General features: G+C 33.8%; 2 protein-coding genes across 14 annotated transcripts in view; one reads left to right on the plus strand and one right to left on the minus strand.

Moving 5' to 3' along the window:
* Nucleotides 1-484: 484 nt before the first annotated feature.
* On the minus strand, nucleotides 485-4,113 carry LOC132750696 (uncharacterized). 3 transcript variants are annotated; one of them, XR_009628587.1, is made up of 3 exons: nucleotides 4,002-4,113; nucleotides 3,107-3,959; nucleotides 486-2,573 (listed from the first exon to the last, which is right to left on the minus strand). XR_009628587.1 is itself a non-coding variant. In XM_060740708.1 (2 exons), the coding sequence occupies exons 1-2, from the start codon at nucleotides 2,899-2,901 to the stop codon at nucleotides 1,959-1,961; spliced, it is 720 nt and encodes a 239-aa protein (XP_060596691.1). In that variant the 5' UTR covers nucleotides 2,902-3,097; the 3' UTR covers nucleotides 485-1,958. The 3 variants fall into 3 exon arrangements, 2 of the variants coding, with proteins under 2 accessions (XP_060596691.1, XP_060596692.1); XM_060740708.1 differs by lacking the exons at nucleotides 3,107-3,959; nucleotides 4,002-4,113 and adding an exon at nucleotides 2,797-3,097 and having other exon boundaries at nucleotides 485-2,573; XM_060740709.1 differs by having other exon boundaries at nucleotides 3,107-4,106.
* Nucleotides 4,114-7,229: 3,116 nt separating this feature from the next.
* The window catches only part of LOC132750697 (inositol 1,4,5-triphosphate receptor associated 1-like), a 90,539-nt gene continuing 75,907 nt past the window's right edge, over nucleotides 7,230-21,861 (plus strand). For all 11 annotated transcript variants that reach the window (XM_060740713.1, XM_060740710.1, XM_060740711.1 and 8 more), the window contains exons 1-2: nucleotides 7,230-7,256; nucleotides 17,015-17,095. In XM_060740713.1, coding sequence (XP_060596696.1) covers nucleotides 7,245-7,256; nucleotides 17,015-17,095 — 93 coding nt within the window. In that variant the 5' untranslated portion in view covers nucleotides 7,230-7,244. The remainder of the gene's footprint in view (nucleotides 7,257-17,014; nucleotides 17,096-21,861) is intronic.

The following is a 21,861-nucleotide window of genomic DNA, read 5'->3' on the forward strand; positions in this document are numbered from 1 at the left end:
AGGAATGTTGAAAGGCAAAATAGACTAATAGAATGTGAACAGAACATGTGTGATAAGCTAACCATTGAGGATGAATTTCATTTTAAACTGGAATGTTACATTTTTAATGATCTACGTATGAAATATATTCCAAGATATTATAAGCAGAGATCTAGTAAGAAAGATGAAATTTGATAAACTTATGAAAACAGAGAACAAACTTTTACTTCGAAACATTGCATTATATATTTGTTAAAGGCATTTAACAAACGGCAAGAGTTACTTAACCGTGTTTAAAATACAACACTCTCGTAAATATGATATGATGAAATGTGTATTTATATAAGAATATTATTGCCATGTACATGAATGTATATATTTTTGTATATGTCTATATGCTGTACCATGCATACGACTAAATAAATCTTCTGTTCTGTTCTGTTCTGTTTGATATGTTTACTCTTTGTTGAAAAGACTAGTTAATACATAAGATGTACATACTTTAACAATTGACATGAAATCTGCTTCTCACTATACTGATGTTTAATCTCTTGTTTTCATATTAAATATTATTAAAGGAATACTGCAATTGTGTTGTTATAGCACCTTAGAGAGCGTGTAGAACTCAACAAAGTTTAGTTCAGTCCCATATCTGTTGCAATTACAACAGCAACAACAACAACAACAACAATCTGTGGGATAGTAAAGCTATAATGCGATTTTTATCTTATTATCACAAATGAAAGGAAGAACAAATGAGATAAAATTACTAATTTATTTACAAATAAATGACTAAGGCAATACTACGGCAATGACATATTGAAAAGCATAGCAAAAAAAAAAGTCAAAATGAACAACAGAAAAAAATGTTGTTAAAAATCGTCAATAAGGAAGCCATTTTCTACTTTTGCTTTTCACTGACAAGTCTGTTCTTTTGCTAGTTGTCTTTGACATTAAGTGAGCGGGCACATTTATTTGGTCCATAGCGATCTGAAAGTAATTAAAGTCTCCAGGCCGGTGATGAGTCCTCTCATTCGCCAGAGAAGAGAATATATAATCTATGATGCTGGAATCCATTTTTCGTCCATTAATGAGAAAACTGCCCCACCCTTGCACGTGAAACACGCCCTTTCCGTACTTAAGTAGAAATAGTAACAGAGATATAGCTTCTTTTCTCAAATGTTTAGGAAAAGAGTGAGTTATAATTCCTGTGAGTCGTTTAGTAATTGACCGCTCGCCCTCTTCTGAAACGCTCTTTGAAAATTGTTCGCCATTTTGTTTTGTACCGGAAGTGGGGCTGGCTTTGGATAAGCTATTCATTTGATTTCCATGCTGTTTCTCCGACACCGTCGGCGAAACAGTCGAGAAAGCTTCTATTTCCTGGCGACTTGTCGCCGACGGCCGACTGGATGGCTGGGGGTCTTTTATTGTCTGTTGTTGATGCTGATGCTGTTGTTGTTGTTGTTGTTGTTGTTTCTGAATCAACTGCTGATATCGACACGCTGGAATAAGTATCAGTTTGCGAAATCCCTTCTCCCCTCTCGTCTGCATTTCTGTCGTATGTTGCTGGTTTCTGTGGTGATTGATAGTCGTCGCTAGCAGACGAATCACTCTCAGAATCTTTATCGAATTGTTTCAGAAATACGGACACAAGAGTTCTTATGCCAGTAGCGTCTTTGTACATCAATTCTCGTTTTGTATTGTTATCCACTGACTTAACGGCCAGTTTTCTGAAAGTGTTTTTATGTCTATTCAGTTCACAAAAGTCCTGGTCCGTGATTTCTATAATACCGTGTAACAGATTCAGGCAGATTTCCGATATAACGTTAATCTGTTCCCTTGAAAGATAGCGAAAAAGCTGCTTCCTTTGACTGGGAACCGCAACTACCAAATAGCGCAAAAAGTCAATCTGGCGAGCTATTTTGTCCATCACAATGATTTAAGTTGTATTTATTATTATTTATCCGTCCGTTCAGTGATTATTCCAGTTCGTAAACAACCGGTAACTGTCCAGGTAAAATGTTTGACCTGAGTTTATAATCAGAATGCGTTGTCTGTGGACTCAGATCAATGATCAAGGGGCTGTATTGATCCGTTGCCATGACGTCGTCATAGACGGCAAGGAAATGTTTGGATTTCTTATTGTGAACAAATAATTGCGTGCCGAGGGTAGATAGCTGAAGGCGATTTTGTAGTCTAAACAAGAGAATGTAATGCAAATTCGTAGTCATTGTTTTTGCGTACTTTGAATTCATGAATATATTGTGACAACTAATAATGACCGTCACGGTAAGATGATGGCAAAGTAACACGAATAAGTCAAGTATGTCCCTCGAATTTATCAGCAAGTGATACAAATCGTCCACTACTAGCACGAGATGTCGTTCTTTTTCGGCCCATTGCTCTATGTCGGATCTTGAAGGCAGACCGTGCACAAACTGGACGTTCGGTACCGTGCCGCTGATCTGATCATATAGGTCTTGGTAGATATTGTAAAGCCAGATGTATTTAGATGGGGGAATTGTAAACAACCTGTCACCCATTTCCACTAACTTTCGCATATACGATGTTTTACCAGAGTTGCTTTGACCAACCTGAAATAATTCAAACAGAACATACCCGTGTGATACAAATCATATCTATTCATTTATTTATCTGTCTATCCTTTTATTTGTCCTACTATCAATCTATCTATCTGTTCATGTAGTTATGTATCTGATAGCATGTGAGCATGAAAAATGAGCTGACATATAATTGCTCGTTATTATACCGTTTAGCATATGAAATAATCCTGTAAAACATATTATGTAAACTCACGAGTAACATAGTTGCAGGAGCGATAAATTTAATAAGGGAATCATTTTCATCCGTGAAGTGTTCACAGTCCCTGCTTTTAAACTGACTAATGTCACCGTTCTCCATTGCTAGACTGTCCGTATAAAAGAAATCGCATCATATACGTACTATTGACTGACTGCGCATGCGCGCTAGCGATTTTTTAATGAGGATAATTATTTACGAAAGAAACTCATTTTACAAAGTCAATTTATCATTTGATTCTCATAAACACAAAAAAAGTAACGAGAAAACATACAACTTGCCAAAACAGCAAATTCCTTTAACTTACCTATCACATCGTTATAGTTTTTCTATAGACAGCATTGTCTGGGCTATTTTAGAAACGCTTCCCTGCCAGTTGTTGTTTTTCATTCTTGTCTCTCTGTAGTCCTTACATCTGTATTTCAGCACGAATAAGTCCAGGACGGCACGGTCGTGATCCGTGTATGTCTGTGATCTGTACCATTGTTCGATTATTTTCTCGTCGTCCAATGTTTCAGTCACGTCCCAGAAATAGTGCTCGAGCTTGCTTTCCCGGTCCAGCATCATGCACGAGTGGTTTAACTGAGACAGGTATTCGTGTTTGCAGCCGTCACAAAGTAAGCGCGCGACCTTTTCCAGTTTGTTCACCACTGCCTTAGCGTAATATGTTTGTAATGAAAACTCAAACATGCACATTAATCTGCAATGGGCTACATTTGAGCCGTTCTTCTCTGCCACGTTTTCTCCCATGATTTAATAATAATGATGATGGTAGAAGAAGAGAATAATTGTAATATTAATAGTAATAATGATAATCACAAAATATGATGATGATAATAATAATAATAATAATCAATCCTGCACGAATTTCTGTGTTTAAAGTAATAAACCAAGCTTAAATTGAGATTAATCAATAATGTTTATTGAGAAAACATTTCAATACACACACATACTGCCTATAATCACTCATTCATGCATCACTCTCCCCATTGGTTGCCAGGTAAACTATCCGCCATCTTTGTTTTTCACTACGGAACTAGCCGCCATCTTTATTTTTAATTATGCAAATATCCGCCATCTTTATTTTTAATTAAACATCTTTTAAAAGGACACTTTGCCTTTCAAGTGCCATTGAAAACCACTTCAAAAGGATATTCTACCTTTTAAGTACATTGGCAGACCACTTCAAAAGGATATTCTACCTCTCAAGTACACTCGAAGACCACTTCAAAAGATTAACATTACGTCATAATCCCTAAACCGAAACTGCCCTTGCCCCCAACTCCCTCTCGCTCTCCGAATGACACTACTCATGTTCACTTTAGAATTTTTAAACAACTGATTTTTTAAAAAAAATAATTTGGCACCTTTAAGCCAGTGAAATGTCCTTAAAAGGGATTGAAAAGATCCTTAGCATTCTAACAACTGGGAAAAGTCATTAAATTTTCATGTCAAAGGTTAATAATTCTTATACACTGGAGTAGGGGATACAGCTTGTCTTCAGACTGCCTTGTTGAGGTATAATTGTAGTGCAGAGCTAGTGCTGTGTTAGTCTGAAGTGTTTTATATTACCAAACATTATTACAGGATTATGTCTAAAGAATATATTCTTTGATGTTTTGATATGTTATCATAATGAAGATTTCTTTTTCTCCCATTCTTTGAAAAGTAAAAAAATAATCTATTTTGAGTCCAGTGTATATGGAACTGTAATTATGTTCATGTGTTTTTAGTTGGTCTATTCTAGAAAGGTTTATATAATGCTTTGAATGTGTTGATGCTACTTACTTGTTTTATTGAAGAGCTCAACTTTACTTCCAGCTTTGAACTTTGATAATGGAAAATGCATTTAATATTTTATTTTTTATTAGGAAACTCTTCTTTGTAATTTTTTAGACAATAAAAAAATTATTTTGCTAATTTATTAATAAATTGATGATCAATCTGCCAAATATTCTGATTTTCCATACTTTCTTATCAACTAATTTTTCTTTCCAACAAGTTTAGAGACATTTCTATAAGTAATAACAGATTTAGAAACTTCATCTAGTATTAATATCTTGATTATAAATGTAAGATAGAATTATCAAACACAGATAAACAACATCTCTATGAACATTCAGAGAATTTATTACCACATCTTTTCTCTGAAATGTCACTACAAGGGTTACTAACTGCTGACATTATTGTCCATGATAACTTGTAATTACTTTAAATGAGCCATGTCATGACAAAACCAACATAGTGTGTTTGCATCCAGCATGGATCCAGATGAGCCTGCACATCCGGGCAGTCTGATCAGGATCCATGCTGTTCGCTATCAGTTTCTCTACTTGTAATAGAGTTGGTAAGCGAACAGCAAGGATCCTGATCAGTCTGCGCAGATGTGCAGGCTGCTCTGGATCCATGCTGGTCGCAAACGCATTACGTTGGTTTTGTCGTGACACGGCTCAAATATCTCTACAAGTGTTACCTTATCATAAAGGAAAGATTTACAAGAAGTTGGAAATGTTTTACTTCTCTCACTAGTCTATGCTTATGAAAATAAATGTTTCAGATATCTTTCAGTAATATTTACATACAGTGTCTAATTGTTTGGCTAATTGGTGCATTTACCTTCCTGTGTTTGTATGAAAACAATGTTTATATACCTGGATGCAAGTTTCTCACTAAACATGTTTTACTGTAATTGATTGAACTTGGCAAAAAGTCTTAAGGTTTATAGTTTCTTATGAAAATATCCTCTCTAAAGTAATATGTTAGATGTTTCCAATAAGGATTTTTCCCTTCAATATTGTGAAAGAAATTGCATGCAATTACAGCAGCTAATAGATGAACTTTTTTCTTGCTTTACAACTATTGTGTCTTCTGTTGCATAGTAACCCAGTGATAATAAAGTTCTACATTGATTAATGATAAAGGCATTGAATATATTGCTTAAATCAGGGCTCCAGATAATTTTTTAGGGCATTGAGTATTTACTCATTGATTTTTTTGTGAATGAGTAAAACTTGAAATCTGAAATTTGGCAGGAGTATTTTTACTCCTTAAAATGTTTGTAAAAGAGTAAAACATTTAATATGCTTCCATGTTTATTGTATTATTATACTTGTAACACAAGATATGTCAAAGTCATTTCTTGTAATCTTGCATTTCCAAACAGCATACGTTTTATCTGAACCTGAGGAATGTTTTGTTGCTCATACGTGGCAGCGCTAATTATTTCATTAATTATAACCTTCACAATTACTTTCCGGTCGATTTTTTTTTCGGCTTAAAATACGAGTCAATTAGACAGCGACATTGTACCGGATGTTTATGAAATTGTGTTAATTCCACCACCTTACTATACATACGATAATAACCGATGATAGTCGGAACTACAGGAAGTTACCTTAAGACGTTGCAAACATTCATAGTTACGAAGTAAATTTCACCACCATACTATACATACGATAACAACCGATGATGGTCGGAACTACAGGAAGTTACCGGTAGACGCTTGCAAAGCGTTCAGACGAAATAATCACCGAGTTTATTTTCGGTTACGTTTACGCTAAAAAAATGTTGCTCAATGCGTAACCTGAATTTTGTGTGCGTTTTCATACGCTTAAATTTTGTTTTGAATGCGTAAACGTGTTATTTCCATGCGTAATTTACGCGTATACGCATCTTATCTGGAGCCCTGTTAAATTTAAAGTTAATTGATATCATGTTGGTAATTGATGGTTATTTTGGCAATTTTTGTGAGGCTTGTAACCTTTGAATCACAATGGCTTATCATAAAATGCTGTTTTCAAAAGAAAGATAAAATGCTGTTGTTGGGTATTCATCATCAGAAATAACATCATTAAGATTGCTTGCATCAAATTTATTCAAGATGTATTGCCTAAAAGATAAATGAAGTTTTTTTGACCTGCATTTAAGGCAATTTTGTGTATATTCCTAAAACCTTTGCTTTTCACATGGAATGCCTTCACTTCATGAAGCTTTGTAGTAATTTATTCTACCTAGGCTGATATAATGCAAAGCAAGGATAAAATAGGTAATTAAGCTGAAAAGTTGCTTTAGGACCTTGACATTAGGGTTGTGTCATTGCTTGTAAACAAACCCCAAACATATCTTAGCTACTATTCAACAGTAAGTTGATATGAAGCAACTATCCAGAGTACGGAATTAAAACTTAAATTCTCCGTTATAAATTTATGAAGATATTGAACTATGACCTGAAAAAGTTGATACAGCATTATCAGTGGTATGGGAATTCTTCAGTAGTTTTTATTGCTCTCATTATAATAAGCACATAGATTCTAAGCATGGGTAATTTGGACTATAAATCAACTGTTATATTGCTACTCTTGATTGTTACAAGTGTGCTTTCACTGCAGGGACTGTGAACTTGAAAAATAAACTGGTATACTCTCTTCATGTGATTCCTTCTTTCTATGATAGTACAGGTTTGACATATATCTTTATTATTGATATAATTATCTTTATTAAAACAAAACAACTTTAGATAGTTTTTATGTTAATTGAATTTAATACAATAGGGGAAAAAATTAGTGGCAGTTGCAGTGCCTGGTCCAAAACATACCAAGTTATTGTATAGTATATGTATGAAGTATATGTAAAGATGTTTGAATAAGTATTAAGGTCAAATAAATAAGGTCATTGTGAAGTAAGTCATGATTGCTCTTGAATTAAGAATCAATTGAATATTTAAGAAAATTACTTTAATTTTTTCATTGATAAAAAAAAATTCAAATACAAATGATTTGAAGCAACATAAAGATGAACTTTGTTAACAGGATTGCTGAAATCATTTTGACAATGCTGTATTTTAGAAAAAATATTGCATATATTTGAAAACTTAAAAGATATTGCATTAAATAATTTGGTGAGTTAGTTGAACAAAAAATATTGTGATTTGTCTGTTGCCAAAGCAACACTGGCTTCCCAACCTACAGTAAGATTAATCTTTCACCATTTAAGCATTTATAAATTTTTGGCTGAAGTTTTATCAATGATAGTGTCTGTTTATTGGCAGGGAAAATTTATTTTACATAATCATGTCTCACCTCAAGTCATTAATTATCTTGGAATATAAAATATACAATTTATCAGGGATTTTTTTTTTAAACACAAGAGCCGTAAAGTAATTTTTTGAAGGGAATAGCTAAGTAAATTTTGGTCTTTCATTGGCAGTTAATAGACTTACTTTGGAATTAAGAATATTTTAGGTTTTCCGTTACAAACTTTCAAAAGGGCAACAAGCTGACTAATTTTTTTGAATGGAAGTGCACCATGAAGTTATAACTGTATAATTTTTGACTTTACCAAGGGCTTGCAAAAATCCACATTTGCAGAGTTCCGGATAACAACTATTAATTTAAAGTATGTAAAGTTGACACAATTAGAATATATTGCATTTATATTTTGCCATTAGGCATATACGTTTTTGTTCGATTTTACTATTCATTCTTGAATAAAACTTCGAGACAAATGATACATCAGTGTTAAGTTCTATACACCAGACACATGAAATTATATCCTTTTAGTTGTAAAATTGAAAATTTCAAAATGAAGGATGTCTCAACTTTCATTTTCTTGACCTTGGTTGTAATGATTGCAAAAAAAACCCTGAAAGTTATCAACATAATAGATAAATTGATACTGCCTTCTACAGGTAGCTAATAAAAATATGTTCCTTTGATTATAGTCCTAATTAAGAAATTTATAACATGAATTCCAACATAGCTTTATCTACTTGAGAGGGAAGCTATTTTATCCTCTTTTTTAGATAAAGAAAAAAAGCAGTAGAACATTTTGCATATATGTTGTCTATCCTTTTCAAGAGTTCTGCCATATGAATGTATTCTCTATTTGTAAGACATCTCAGCTTTACGATATTGTGTAATTGTCTTAGTTAAAAACTTAATACAATGTAAACAAAAACACAGCTAGGATCCTATTCCATTTGAGAAGATAGTAATATTAATATTATAAGTAATTCTACAGATGTAAAAGCAATAGAGGAAGTTAGTATTTCTATTTGTGAAATTGATCTGTCAGGATGTACATATTGATAGTTACTGGTTCACTGAAAATTTGTTCACATATCCTGTTGATACAGTTGTTTTATAGCTTTCATATGTCAGCTATACTGTTAACACTAACGGATATATATCTTTTATGTTTCAACATAAAAATAATGCTTGCAATGATAAATAACAGCTGGTGAATTGTTAAATACTACCTGGTTCATAAGTTCACATACTGTTCACATACCTGTTTTACATCCCTCATTGCAAAAGTCAAATACTGAGATGGTTTATATAACTGTTGGGTAACCATTTGGGAGACAGCCATGATTAGAGGTTTAGGTCTTTTTCTTCCAAATTTGTTTTAACATGCTGTGTTACATGCCTACAAATTTAAATAAACTGACATTTTTAGCTCGACTTTTTTTTTTTTGAAAAAAAAAAGTAGAGGTATTGTTATAGTCAGGTCGGCGTTGCCGTTGCCGTCTCCGTTGCCGTTGCCGTTGCCGTCCGAAAACTTGTACCTGGATCATAACTTTTTTATTTCTTGGTGTATTGTCTTCATACTTGGCCACAACAACCCTTGGGACAAGACCTTTCAGTAGACCACACTAACCTTGACCTTCATCCATAAATGACCTTGACCTTCAAGGTTAAAAGTCCAATTTTTGCTTGTTCATGCTGTTATTGGCTTTACTTTGTTATTTTTGAATGGATTGTCTTCAAACTTGAACATAATAATCTTCAAGGATATCCCTTAAAAATAACCAGTCAGACCTTGACATTCACTCATCAAAGACCTTGACTTTGAAGGTCAAATTATTGAAATTTCCATTTTTTTGGCTATTATTGGCTGTAACTTTGTTATTTTTGAATGGATTGTCTTCAAACTTGAACATAATAATCTTCAAAGATAACTGTTAAAAAATATACCAAAAGACCTTGACCTTCACTCATTAATGGACATTGCCTTTGAAGGTCAAATTATTGAAATTTTCATTGTTTTGGCAGTAACTGACTGTAACTTTGCTATTTTTGAAGGGATAAACTTCATATTATAACAGAACATTCTTAAGGACCAGACCTTGTTGTTTATCAAACCCAAATTTGCTTGGGCTCTTTAATGACCTTGACCTTGAAGGTTATATTACTGAATTTTCTCAGATTGTGCATTTATTGGTGTGTGTGTATGTATAGTATATGTATTATATATAAATATATATATATAAATGTGTGTGTGTATATATATATACATATATGCAGGTATATATATATATATATATATATATATATAAATATATATATATATATATATATATATATGCATGTATATATATATATACATATATAGATATATATATATATATCAAATATATATATATATATCAAATATATATATATATATACATATATATACATGTATATGATTGCGTCATGTTTTTCTATTTTTAGAAACTGCGTCATTTTTTCTATTTTTAGAAATTGCGTCATTGTTGCTATTTTTAGAATTTGCGTCATTTTTTTCTATTTTTAGAAATTGCGTCATTGTTGCTATTTTTAGAAATTGCATCATTTTTTTTCTATTTTTAGAAATTTCGTCATTTTTGTTCTATTTTTAGAAATTGCGTCATTGTTTCTATTTTAAGAAATTGCGTCATTGTTTCTATTTTTAGAAATTGCGTCATGTTTTTCTATTTTTGGAAATTGCGTCATTTTTTTTCTATTTTTAGAAATTGCGTCATGTTTTTCTATTTTTAGAAATTGCGTCATGTTTTTCTATTTTTAGAAATTGCGTCATTTTTTCTATTTTTAGAAATTGCGTCATGTTTTTCTATTGTTAGAAATTGCGTCATTGTTGCTATTTTTAGAATTAGCGTCATTTTTTCCTATTTTTAGAAATTGCGTCATTTTTTCTATTTTTAGAAATTGTGTCATTGTTGCTATTTTTAGAAATTGCGTCATTTTTGTTCTATTTTTAGAAATTGCGTCATTTTTTCTATTTTTAGAAATTGCGTCATTGTTGCTATTTTTAGTAATTGCGTCATTTTTTTCTTCTATTTTTAGAAATTGCGTCATCTTTTTCTATTTATAGAAATTGCGTCATTGTTGCTATTTTTAGTAATTGAGTCATTTTTTTTCTATTTTTAGAAATTGCGTCATTGTTTCTATTTTTAGAAATTGCGTCATTTTTTTCTTCTATTTTTAGAAATTGCGTCATTGTTTCTATTTTTAGAAATTGCATCATTTTTTTCTATTTTTAGAAATTGCGTCATTTTTTCTATTTTTAGAAATTGTGTCATTGTTGCTATTTTTAGAAATTGCGTCATTGTTGCTATTTTTAGAAATTGCGAACTGTTGCTATTTTTAGAAATATGCTTAATGTTTCTATTCATATATATACAAAATATATAAACAAAACTAATGTGACAAGACAGACCAAGTAAATTTGTAAAAAGGAAACATCAATATATGTTCAAACCTTTCTATGTTTGCGTTTAGAAAAAGTAAAAAGTTGAGCGTTGCCCCCGCCCGGCGGTTTTGATCTTTGACACATTATCTCCAGTGTGTTGTCAGTTAATGCATCTTCCAGTAATATCCATAGGGAAGGCATGCTCTTGAATCAATAGCTCTATTTTCCTGATACAGGAGACATTATTAATTGATAAAAAATAGATTACATCTAGATTGTTAATACATGATCAATTTGTCATTTACTTCATGTGATTTATAATAAAGCTCCTAGATTTAATTGGCAGACATTAAAGTATAGTTGGTGTGAAAGTTAGCTCATAAGTTGCTTTTAAAACTTAAAGGTAAAAGTGTATTTTGTAGCTGTCTCTAGTTTGAGGATGATCAGTATTAAACTGAATAATATTCTTTCAGCATCAGTGGAGAGTTTGACCTTGTTGAATGTTTGTAATATTTTACAGTTCCTAAATGTTACACAGGAATGTGGTTATGGTAAAATGACCTAAAAAGACATGTAACTAAGGAAGTGTTGTTTTGTTTGTTTTTCTGATGTACAGGGGCAGTCATGATTGAGTTATCTTGTAGAAGATTAAATGGATGATGTTTCTTTTCAACATTAGCATCCTTTATCAGGTCAATGTCTTTTGTAATTATCTTATTACATACATATCATTGTGATTCGGGTATATATTGGTATCAAATGAGCTTTTATTTATATACACTATAATAAGTTAATGACCAACATAAATAAACTGTGAAACTTTATTATACCCCCAATTATACCCCCAAATTGTGAAACTTTATTTCACCCGCACGAAGTTTAGAGGGTATATAGGACCGAGTCAGCTTGTCTGTACATCCCTTCTTGTTTCCAGATGATAACTAGAGTTTGGAATGAGTTATTGTATTCAACTTGGTATATAGCAACCGTTGGTCAAAACCAAGGTTTGGATTGCTTTTAGACCCCTGGGGTCAAGGTCACTATTACTAAATATAGAAGAATGGTTTCCGGACAATAACTAGAGTTAGGAATGAGATATTTTAACCAAACTAGGTATATATCTAATTTATATGAAGACCCAGGTTTTGATTGCTTTTGTACCCCAAGGGGTCAAGGTCACTGTCAATAAAAATAGCAAAATGGTGTCTGGATAAAAATTAGATAAAAACTAGATATAGAGTTAGAAATGAGGTATTGTAATCAAACTTAGAATATAGCAACCTTATCTGAAGACCCAGACTGGGATTGCTTTTGGACCCCTTGAGGTCAAGGTCACTGTTACTTAAAATGGTTTCCGGGCGATAACTTGAGTTAGGAATGTGATATTGTAATAAAACTTGGTGTATAGCAAGCTTATGAAGAGACCTTGCTTTGGATTGTTGTTGGACTCCCTAGATTTTCAGGTCAAGGTCACTGCAACTAAAAATAGAAAAATTGTTTCTGGAAGATAACTAGAGTTATAAAACTAAAATACACTTCAATACAGCATTCTAAAATGTATTTTTATACATTAAAATAAAAAAAGTTAATTTCCTTCGCATTTGAATGTCAATATAATGTCATACCTGGACATATTTAATAATATTGAGGAAGCTAGTTTATATACTAGTTGTTTCCGATCATCATGAACAGTCCAATAATCATGTTTCATACTCCAGCCATTACTCTGTGATACTCACTGACACTGGCAGCATGTTTTAATGAAAGGCAATAAATGATATTAATGTTATCAAGGAAATAATATAGTTTTATATTTTATTGCTGTGTGAATTTTTGTTACAATGTCACAAAGAGAGAGGAGACATTTTTGGTTATACAAGCATGGTGTGATCATACCCAAGTATACTTCTCCTATTTTAAAGGTATTTATATGGTTATTTTTATACAAAACATTCATTATTCCATATGTTGAAATAGTGGTGAAGGTCATTGACTTCAGGCTCATTACCCTTTATCTCTGTGGGGGACTTTAGGTTTTTCCCTGTGATGAAGCTATCCAGCTTGCTTTCTGAACATTGGCAGTTCTGCCCGGAGGCTGGAGTGCACATGAGGTCTCCCTGTCACTTGTAATGCTGGGAAGTTGCAAAAATAAACAACAACTTTAAAACGATATACAAGAGGGTTAAAGTGAATTGAAGTGAAAATTTAAAGTACAAATAAACTTATGAGAATCAGTGTATGTTTTGTATGTGGTAGGGTCTTCTATCTTTGCTAATAGATTTGATAGTGGTATTGTATGACCTTATTTTTGATATGTCAATATGGACTAAAAAAACCCAATTAATTATATTTTTAATAAATATCATTCTCTACAATTATATAATCTATCACTTTTAAATGTTAAATGAGACCACCAATTTAAAAGTTAAATAAAAAAACAAAAAAAATGTTGATCATTGAGATCCATGCATCCAAGAAAAATTTGATTTGACTCCTGAAAACTTTGGTAAAAGAGTAATTGTCTTGTGAGATTCAGTACCTTCTGATAGTCAAAATATTTTATTATCCAAAGCTAGATTCTGGATACTTATTGTTTTTGGTCTAAAAATCACTTCTAAATTTTTTATAGAGGAGAGATATTGCCCAAAAATAAGATAGCACAACATCATTTTATAGAATAGTTTCCCCTTGTGGCTGAGGGGTTGCCTTTGATGGATGAGGCATCAGAATTGCAGCCACAGTTTATGACGGCATGATCAAAAGAGGCGACTGCTGGAGTCTATGCATCTTTTAGCTCCAGCAGATTATCTGGTGTTGGTTTAAGTTTGTAACACCCAAGGTTAGCCAAAATCATCTTTACTGTTTTGGCGCCATATGACTAAATTGTGTTGGCGCGCTGATACAAACCAAGCAAACAGAGTACAACAGTTTGTTGGACTAAACCTATTTGGAGTCCTGCATAACTTTATGTAATTACAACTTTGAATTTGCTCAAGTAATAACTGTCATTATAATATCGTATAAAATCAAGAATAATTTTTTCAAGAAAAAGCAAGTTATAATCTAATCTTAAGGATACATCTTAATTTGTTATTATATAAATAATTGTCAGAAGAGAAGTCTAGCAGCGACGGATGTTGCATTTGTTTACATTAATGAGTTTTCATTTTGCAAGTGGTTCTGTAACTGAATCTGCAGTGTCAAATTATTTTCTCATTTTCGTTATTTATACCCTGAAAAATTCATATAATGATAAATCACAGTTTTTGTTAAGCTTGTATTTAAACAGTTGTTCCACCTTGTGTGAGTTATTATTGCAAAGATATGTTCTCTATTTTATTCACACTTCTGTCAATGTCTTCTCTGCATTCTGGTTTTCTTCATGATTATATATAATGATATAATTATCAGATAGGGAAAATTTGGTTTGTAATCTTCGTGATATAACTATATTGATTTTTTTTTTTACATTCTGTATTGTATGTTCATGATATTTTAGACATTAAGATGCATGAGGCTTCTTGACAAAAACACATTGTACCATAATTTCTCATTAATAATGTATGCCCTTATATAACCCTCCCTTATTATTGCAGAAAATCAAAGGAAAATAAGTTTGATAATCATTAGTGCTAGAGTATTTCAAGGTATCTTATAATTATGTCTACGTCAGAATAAAAAAAAGAATGATTGAATACAAAAAATAAACAAATTAATACAAAACATTTAGTAGTTGAGGCTGAAATTGACATTGACCACTATATCACCATGATACTATGGTTGCTAAAATTGAATTAAAATGAACTTTGTTATTTATGGGCAGATTTAATTAAAACATGGAGAAAACAATACTTTGCATTAAATCATTTTTTTAAGAAATTAAAGCATAAATATAAAGTTATTCAAATATGATCTTGGCCTATAAATGACATTGACCCTCAAGATAGATAAGATTTTGTATTTTATGCATATTTGATTAATATATGGATATAACAGCATGTTACAGTATGTAAAACACCATCATTATATATTAACCACCTCTAAATGGCCATGGCCATATAAAATATTTTAGACTACATATTTTATACCCAGTTTTTTTTTAACCACCAATCGAGGCATTGGGGATAGCCATTCTGGAACTCAGTTTAAGTGTGGCCTTAATCTGGGAATCATGAGAGAGTTTGATAAATAATTGTACAATTTTGGCCAGGACACCCCTAAAGATCTTGTCAGCCATTTTGTTCTTTAACTTTGGAGAACGAAGTAAGTGTTACATGTTTCAGATGATGTCAGTCTGTTTATTAGCTCACCTTGCACAAAGTGCAGGTGAGCTTTTAGGATGGCCAACCAAATGGCGTCCGTCGTCTGTCGTCCGTCCACATTTTAAATATTCTAAGGACATCTTCTATGATACCGCAAGGCCAATGTTAATGAAACTTGGCAGGAATACTCTTTGTATGAAGCTCTATCAAGATTGTTCAAAGAATTCCATTTCATGCAGAACTCTGGTTGCCATGGCAACCGAAAGAAAAATCTTTAAATATCTTCTTTTAAAGAACCGTAAAGAGCTAGAGCTTAGATATTTGGCATGAAACATCTTCTAATGAGTGTCTACCAAGTTTTGTTCAAATAAAAGCCCTAGGGTCAAAATTGGCCCCGCCCCAGGGGGTCATTGATTTTCCCTATATGCATATAGTAAAAACTTAAAAATCTTCTTTTAAAGAACCCAAAGAGCTAGAGCTAAGATATTTGGCATAAAACATCTTCTAGTGAGTGTCTACCAAGTTTGTTCAAATAAAAGCCCTGGGGTCAAAATTGGCCCCGGCCCGGGGGGTCATTGATTTTCCCTATATGCATATAGTAAAAACTTAAAAAATCTTCTTTTAAAGAACTGTAAAAGCTAGAGCTTAGATATTTGGCATGAAACATCTTCTAGTGAATGTCTACCAAGTTTGTTCAAATAAAAGCCCTGGGGTCAAAATTGGTCCCGCCCCAGGGGTCATTGATTTTCCCTATATGCATATAGTAAAAACTTAAAAAATCTTCTTTTAAAGAACCCAAAGAGCTAGAGCTAAGATATTTAGCATGAAACATCTTCTAATGAGTGTCTACCAAGTTTGTTCAAATAAAAGCCCTGGGGTCAAAATTGGCCCCGCCCCAGGGGGTCATTGATTTTCCCTATATGCATATAGTAAAAAATTAAAAAATCTTCTTTTAAAGAACTCAAAGAGCTAGAGCTAAGATATTTAGCATGAAACATGTTCTAATGGGTGTCTACCAAGTATGTTCAAATAAAAGCCCTGGGGTCAAAACTGGCCCTGCCCCGGGGGGTCATTGATTTTCCTTATATGTGTATAGCAAAAACTTAAAAATCTTCTTTGAAAAAACCCAAATAGCTTGAGTTTAGATATTATACATGAAACATCTTTAAGTAAATATCTACAAAGTTTGTTCAAATAAAAGCCCGGGGGTCAAAACTGGCCCTGCCCCAGGGGTGTCATTGTTTTTAACTATATGTGTATAGTAAAAACTTAAAAATCTTCTTTTAAAAAACCCAATGAGCTAGAACTTGGATGTTTAGCATAAAACATCTTCTTATGGGTGTCTACCAAGTCTGTTCAAATAAAAAATTGACCGGGGGGGGGGGGGGGGGCTATATACAGGTGAGCGACCTCAGGGCCATCATGGCCCTCTTGTTTCAGTATTGCCATTGATCATTTAACTTTGCACAATTTGTATAATGTTTTGTTGTTTTATTTTCTAGATTGGAAGCAATGGTATGAAAAAGAACACAGATGTAGTCCAAACCAAACAACCTGTCACAAATGGACTTGATAAGAGTCAGGTAAATAATGAATGAAATACTTGCAGTAGTTTCTGCTACTTTTCTATCTATACAATTTCAAAAGTCTTACATGTCATATCCCATCAGGCCATTTTCTCCCTTATCTCCCTTTCTTCTGCCATGTCATTGATTTCCACTGAATTTCAAAAATCCAATGTCAATTTCACCAAACAAATGGTTAACATACAATACATGTAGATTTATAAGTGTACATGTATTTAAAGCTATAAATCACCTGAAATGATGTAACCATAGAAACAGCAGGGTTCTAGCCAAGCTTTGAGTGTAATTACATTGTTAATTTTCCTGATGACATACTTTAAATGTCAATTAAAATATGGAAACATGACACAGGCTCTCGCTCAATATACATGTACATGTCAGTCAATGTCAGTACCGGAAGACAGGCACTTAACGAAATTTAATGCATGATATACCCAGGGGCTTTGTAACCCCATCTTGAGTTTGGTGTGGGTGTTTTGTCATTAAAGTTGATTGAAATAGGATAAAATGGTCAGGCAAGTTCACAAATATTCATAAATACTCAATGAATCACTTATTAGCTGTTTCCTTTGGTCGCCAAAAATTGGCAAGGTTTTTTTTTAAGTAAAAAAACAACGGTTTATTCTTGTCCGCCCAATAACTTAAGATTCCCTTGACCCACAGTCTTCATATATGGCATGCAGGTTAGTCATGATTAGTAGATGACTTCTATTGATTTTGAGGTCACCACATCAAAGGTCAAGGTCACAAACTTCAAAAAGCTTGTCCGCCCAATAACTTCAAATTCCTTTGACCCACAGTCTTCATATTTGGCATGGAGCTTAGCCATGATTAGTAGATGACCCCTATTGATTTTGAGGTCACCAGGTCAAGGTCACAGGGGCCTTGACTTCAAAAAGCTTGTCTGCCAAATAACTTAAGATTCCTTTGACCCACAGTCTTCATATTTGGCATGGAGGTTAGTCATGATTAGTAGATGACCGCTTTTTGATTTTGAGGTCAAAGGTCAAGGTCACAGGGGCCTTGACTTCAAAATGCTTGTCCGCCCAATAACTTAAGAATTTCTTGACCCACAGTCTTCATATTTGGCATGGAGGTTAGTCATGATAAATAGATGACCTGTATTGATTTTGAGGTCACCAGGTCACAGGGGCATTGACAGAAAAGATATTGTCCGCCCAATAACTTAAGAATCCTTTGACCTACAGTCTACATATTTGGCATGGAGGTTAGTCATGATTAGTAGATGACCCTTATTTATTTTAAGGTCAAAGGTAAAGGTCAAAGGGGCCTTGACTAATAAAGGCTTGTCCATCCAATTACCTAAGAATCCATTGACCAACAGTCTTAATATTTGGCATGGAGGTTAGTCATGATTAGTAGATGACCCCTATTGATTTTGAGGTCACTGGGTCAAAGGTCAAGGTCACAGGGGCCTCTAGTTCAAAAAGCTTTTCTGCTCAATTGCATAAAAATGCTTTAGTCAACAGTCTTCATATTTAGTATTGAGGTTGGTTATGACTATTAGATGACCCATTTTGATTTTAAGGTGACTGTGTCAAAGGTCAAGGTCCCAGGGGCTTTTATTACAATAAGCTTTTCTGCTGAAATGCTTAAGAATGCCTGTCCACAGTGTATTGAGTTTTTCATTTTTACATTTGAAGGCTATAATTATGTTGTCATATATTCATCATAAAACACCTCCAGGCAAAGCTGCATGAATTGGGGGGGGGGGGGTATTGAAGTCATTCAGTGGCAGTTTTAGGTCAGTAGGTCAAAGGTAAAGGTCACTTTGATCTTTGCCACTAAAACATGTAGAATACATAACTTAACAATACGCTGGCTTACTTCCCTCAGATTTGGCTGGGAGGTTGTCCTTGAGCTCTAAGTGACCACTGTTGAGTCTGACAAAGTGGTATGCAGGGGTATTCACGCCATGACAGTGGCAGTTCTAGTTTACTTATGTTTTGCATTATTCCCTTGAATTTGTGTGTATGATATATCATTAAAACAATTAACTACTGACTTTAATAACTATTGCAATGCTGAAAGAAAACAACATCAATTTCAAAATGATACATATATTGTGTTTTCAGATATACCACATATCTGAAATGTGTTTCACTTGTTGTTTATTATAGTTTAAAACATTGAAATGTTATATAAATTTGTAGAAATGCTTAATTTGTTTAAAACAATTATGGTTTTATGCAATATTTCAAAGATGGCTTACATGTGCTTAATACGCCTCTTTTGGTCCAAATCCCCGCAGGGTTTTAAGGCCATATACCCTTTTCTGTTGGCTGGAAATCTTTGTATGTTAATTTTCCAAAAATGACAACAATTATTAAAAAATAGAATCACAAAATTACAATGATTATTGAATTTTTCCCAATTAGTGTTTCATTACTAAATTTTTTTTACAAATTTCAATAATTATTTGCAAAAAAAAAATGTATTGTTCCCCTGAATTACCTAATTTCATGACTTAAGTTATTGGGATAGGCTTTAAGAAAAAATGCTGTCCTTACAGTTGGTATGTTCAAGAACAACCCACCAATAAGAACAATATTTCAATTGTTGCCTGAACGGCTATATTATGACACATAGCACCTTATTATTCTGTAACATAATCTGTAGATTCAGTCCTGTTCTGTAAGTCATGCACATTTTGTCATATTGACTTGATGTATACAACAGCTCTCCTAGTTTTAAGACATTATACAACATCCACTTTATTATGCCCCCATTTCGAAGAAAAGGGGGTATATTGCTTTGCACTTGTCGGTCCGTCGGTCCGTCGGTCCGTAGACCAAATGGTTTCCGAGTGATAACTAAAGAACCCTTAGGCCTAGGAACTTCAAACTTGGTATGGTGATTGGTCATGACCAGTAGATGACCCCTATTGATTTTGGGGTCAAGGGGTCAAAGGTCAAGGTCACATTGACCTTGTAAGCAAAAATGGTTTCCGATCAATAACTAAAGAACCTTAAGGCCTAGGAACTTCAAACTTGGTATGGTGATTGGTCATGATCAGAAGATGATCCCTATTGATTTTGGGGTCAAGGGGTCAAAGGTCAAGGTCACATTGACCTTGTAAGCAAAAACGGTTTCCGATCAATAACTAAATAACTTTAAGGCCTAGGAACTTCAAACTTGGTATGGTGATTGGTCATGATCAGTAGATGACCCCTATTGATTTTGGGGTCAAGGGGTCAAAGGTCAAGGTCACATTGACCTCTTTGGTAAAAACGGTTTCTGATCAATAACAATAGAACCCTTAGGCCTAGGAACTTCAAACTTGGTATGGTGATTAGTCATGACCAGCAGATGACCCCTATTGATTTTGGGGTTAAGGGATCAAAGGTCAAGGTCACATTGACCTTGTAGGTAAAAACGGTTTCCGATCAATAACGAAAGAACCCTTAGGCCTAAGAACTTCAAACTTGGTATGGTGACTGGTCATGACCAGCAGATGACCCCTATTGATTTTGGGGTTAAGGGGTCAAAGGTCAAGGTCACATTGACCTTGTAGGTAAAAACGGTTTCCGATCAATAATGAAAGAACCCTTAGGCCTAGGGACTTCAAACTTGATATGGTGATTGGTCATGATCAGTAGATGATCCCTATTGATTTTGGGGTCAAGGGGTCAAAGGTCAAGGTCACATTGACCTCTTAGGTAAAAACGGTTTCCGATCAATAACTAAAGAACCTTAAGGCCTAGGAACTTCAAACTTGATATGGTGATTGGTCATGATCAGTAGATGATCCCTATTGATTTTGGGGTCAAGGGGTCAAAGGTCAAGGTCACATTGACCTTTTTAGCAAAAACGGTTTCCGATCAATAACTAAAGAACTTTAAGGCCTAGGAACTTCAAACTTGGTATGGTGATTGGTCATGATCAGTAGATGACCCCTATTGATTTTGGGGTCAAGGGGTCAAAGGTCAAGGTCACATTGACCTTGTTAGCAAAAATAGTTTCCGATCAATAACTAAAGAACTTTAAGGCCTAGGAACTTCAAACTTGGTATGGTGATTGGTCATGATCAGTAGATGACCCCTATTGATTTTAGGGTCAAGGGGTCAAAGGTCAAGGTCACATTGACCTCTTGGGTAAAATTGGTTTCCGATCAATAACAAAAGAACCCTTAGGCCTAGGAACTTCAAACTTGGTATGGTGATTGGTCATGACCAGCAGATGACCCCTATTGATTTTGGGGTTAAGGGGTCAAAGGTCAAGGTCACATTGACCTTGTAGGTAAATACGGTTTCCGATCAATAACGAAAGAACCCTTAGGCCTAGGAACTTCAAACTTGGTATGGTGATTGGTCATGACCAGCAGATGACCCCTATTGATTTTAGGGTTAAGGGGTCAAAGGTCCAGGTCAAATTGACTTTGTAGGTAAAAACCATTTCCGATCAATAATGAAAGAACCCTTAGGCCTAGGGACTTCAAACTTGATATGGTGATTGGTCATGATCAGTAGATGACCCCTATTGATTTTGGGGTCAAGGGGTCAAAGGTCAAGGTCACATTGACCTCTTAGGTAAAAACGGTTTCCGATCAATAACTAAAGAACCCTTAGGCCTAGGAACTTCAAACTTGGTATGATTATTGGTCATGACCAGTAGATGACCCCTATTGATATTGGGGTTAAGGGATCAAAGGGCAAGGTCACTTTGACCTTGTAGGTAAAAATGCTTTCAAATCAATAACTTAAGAACCCTTTGGCCTAGGAACTTCAAACATGGTATGGTGA

Source organism: Ruditapes philippinarum, unplaced genomic scaffold (genome assembly GCF_026571515.1).
Source record: "Ruditapes philippinarum isolate M1 unplaced genomic scaffold, ASM2657151v2 ctg1423_1_1_1_1, whole genome shotgun sequence".
Lineage (NCBI taxonomy): Eukaryota > Metazoa > Mollusca > Bivalvia > Venerida > Veneridae > Ruditapes > Ruditapes philippinarum.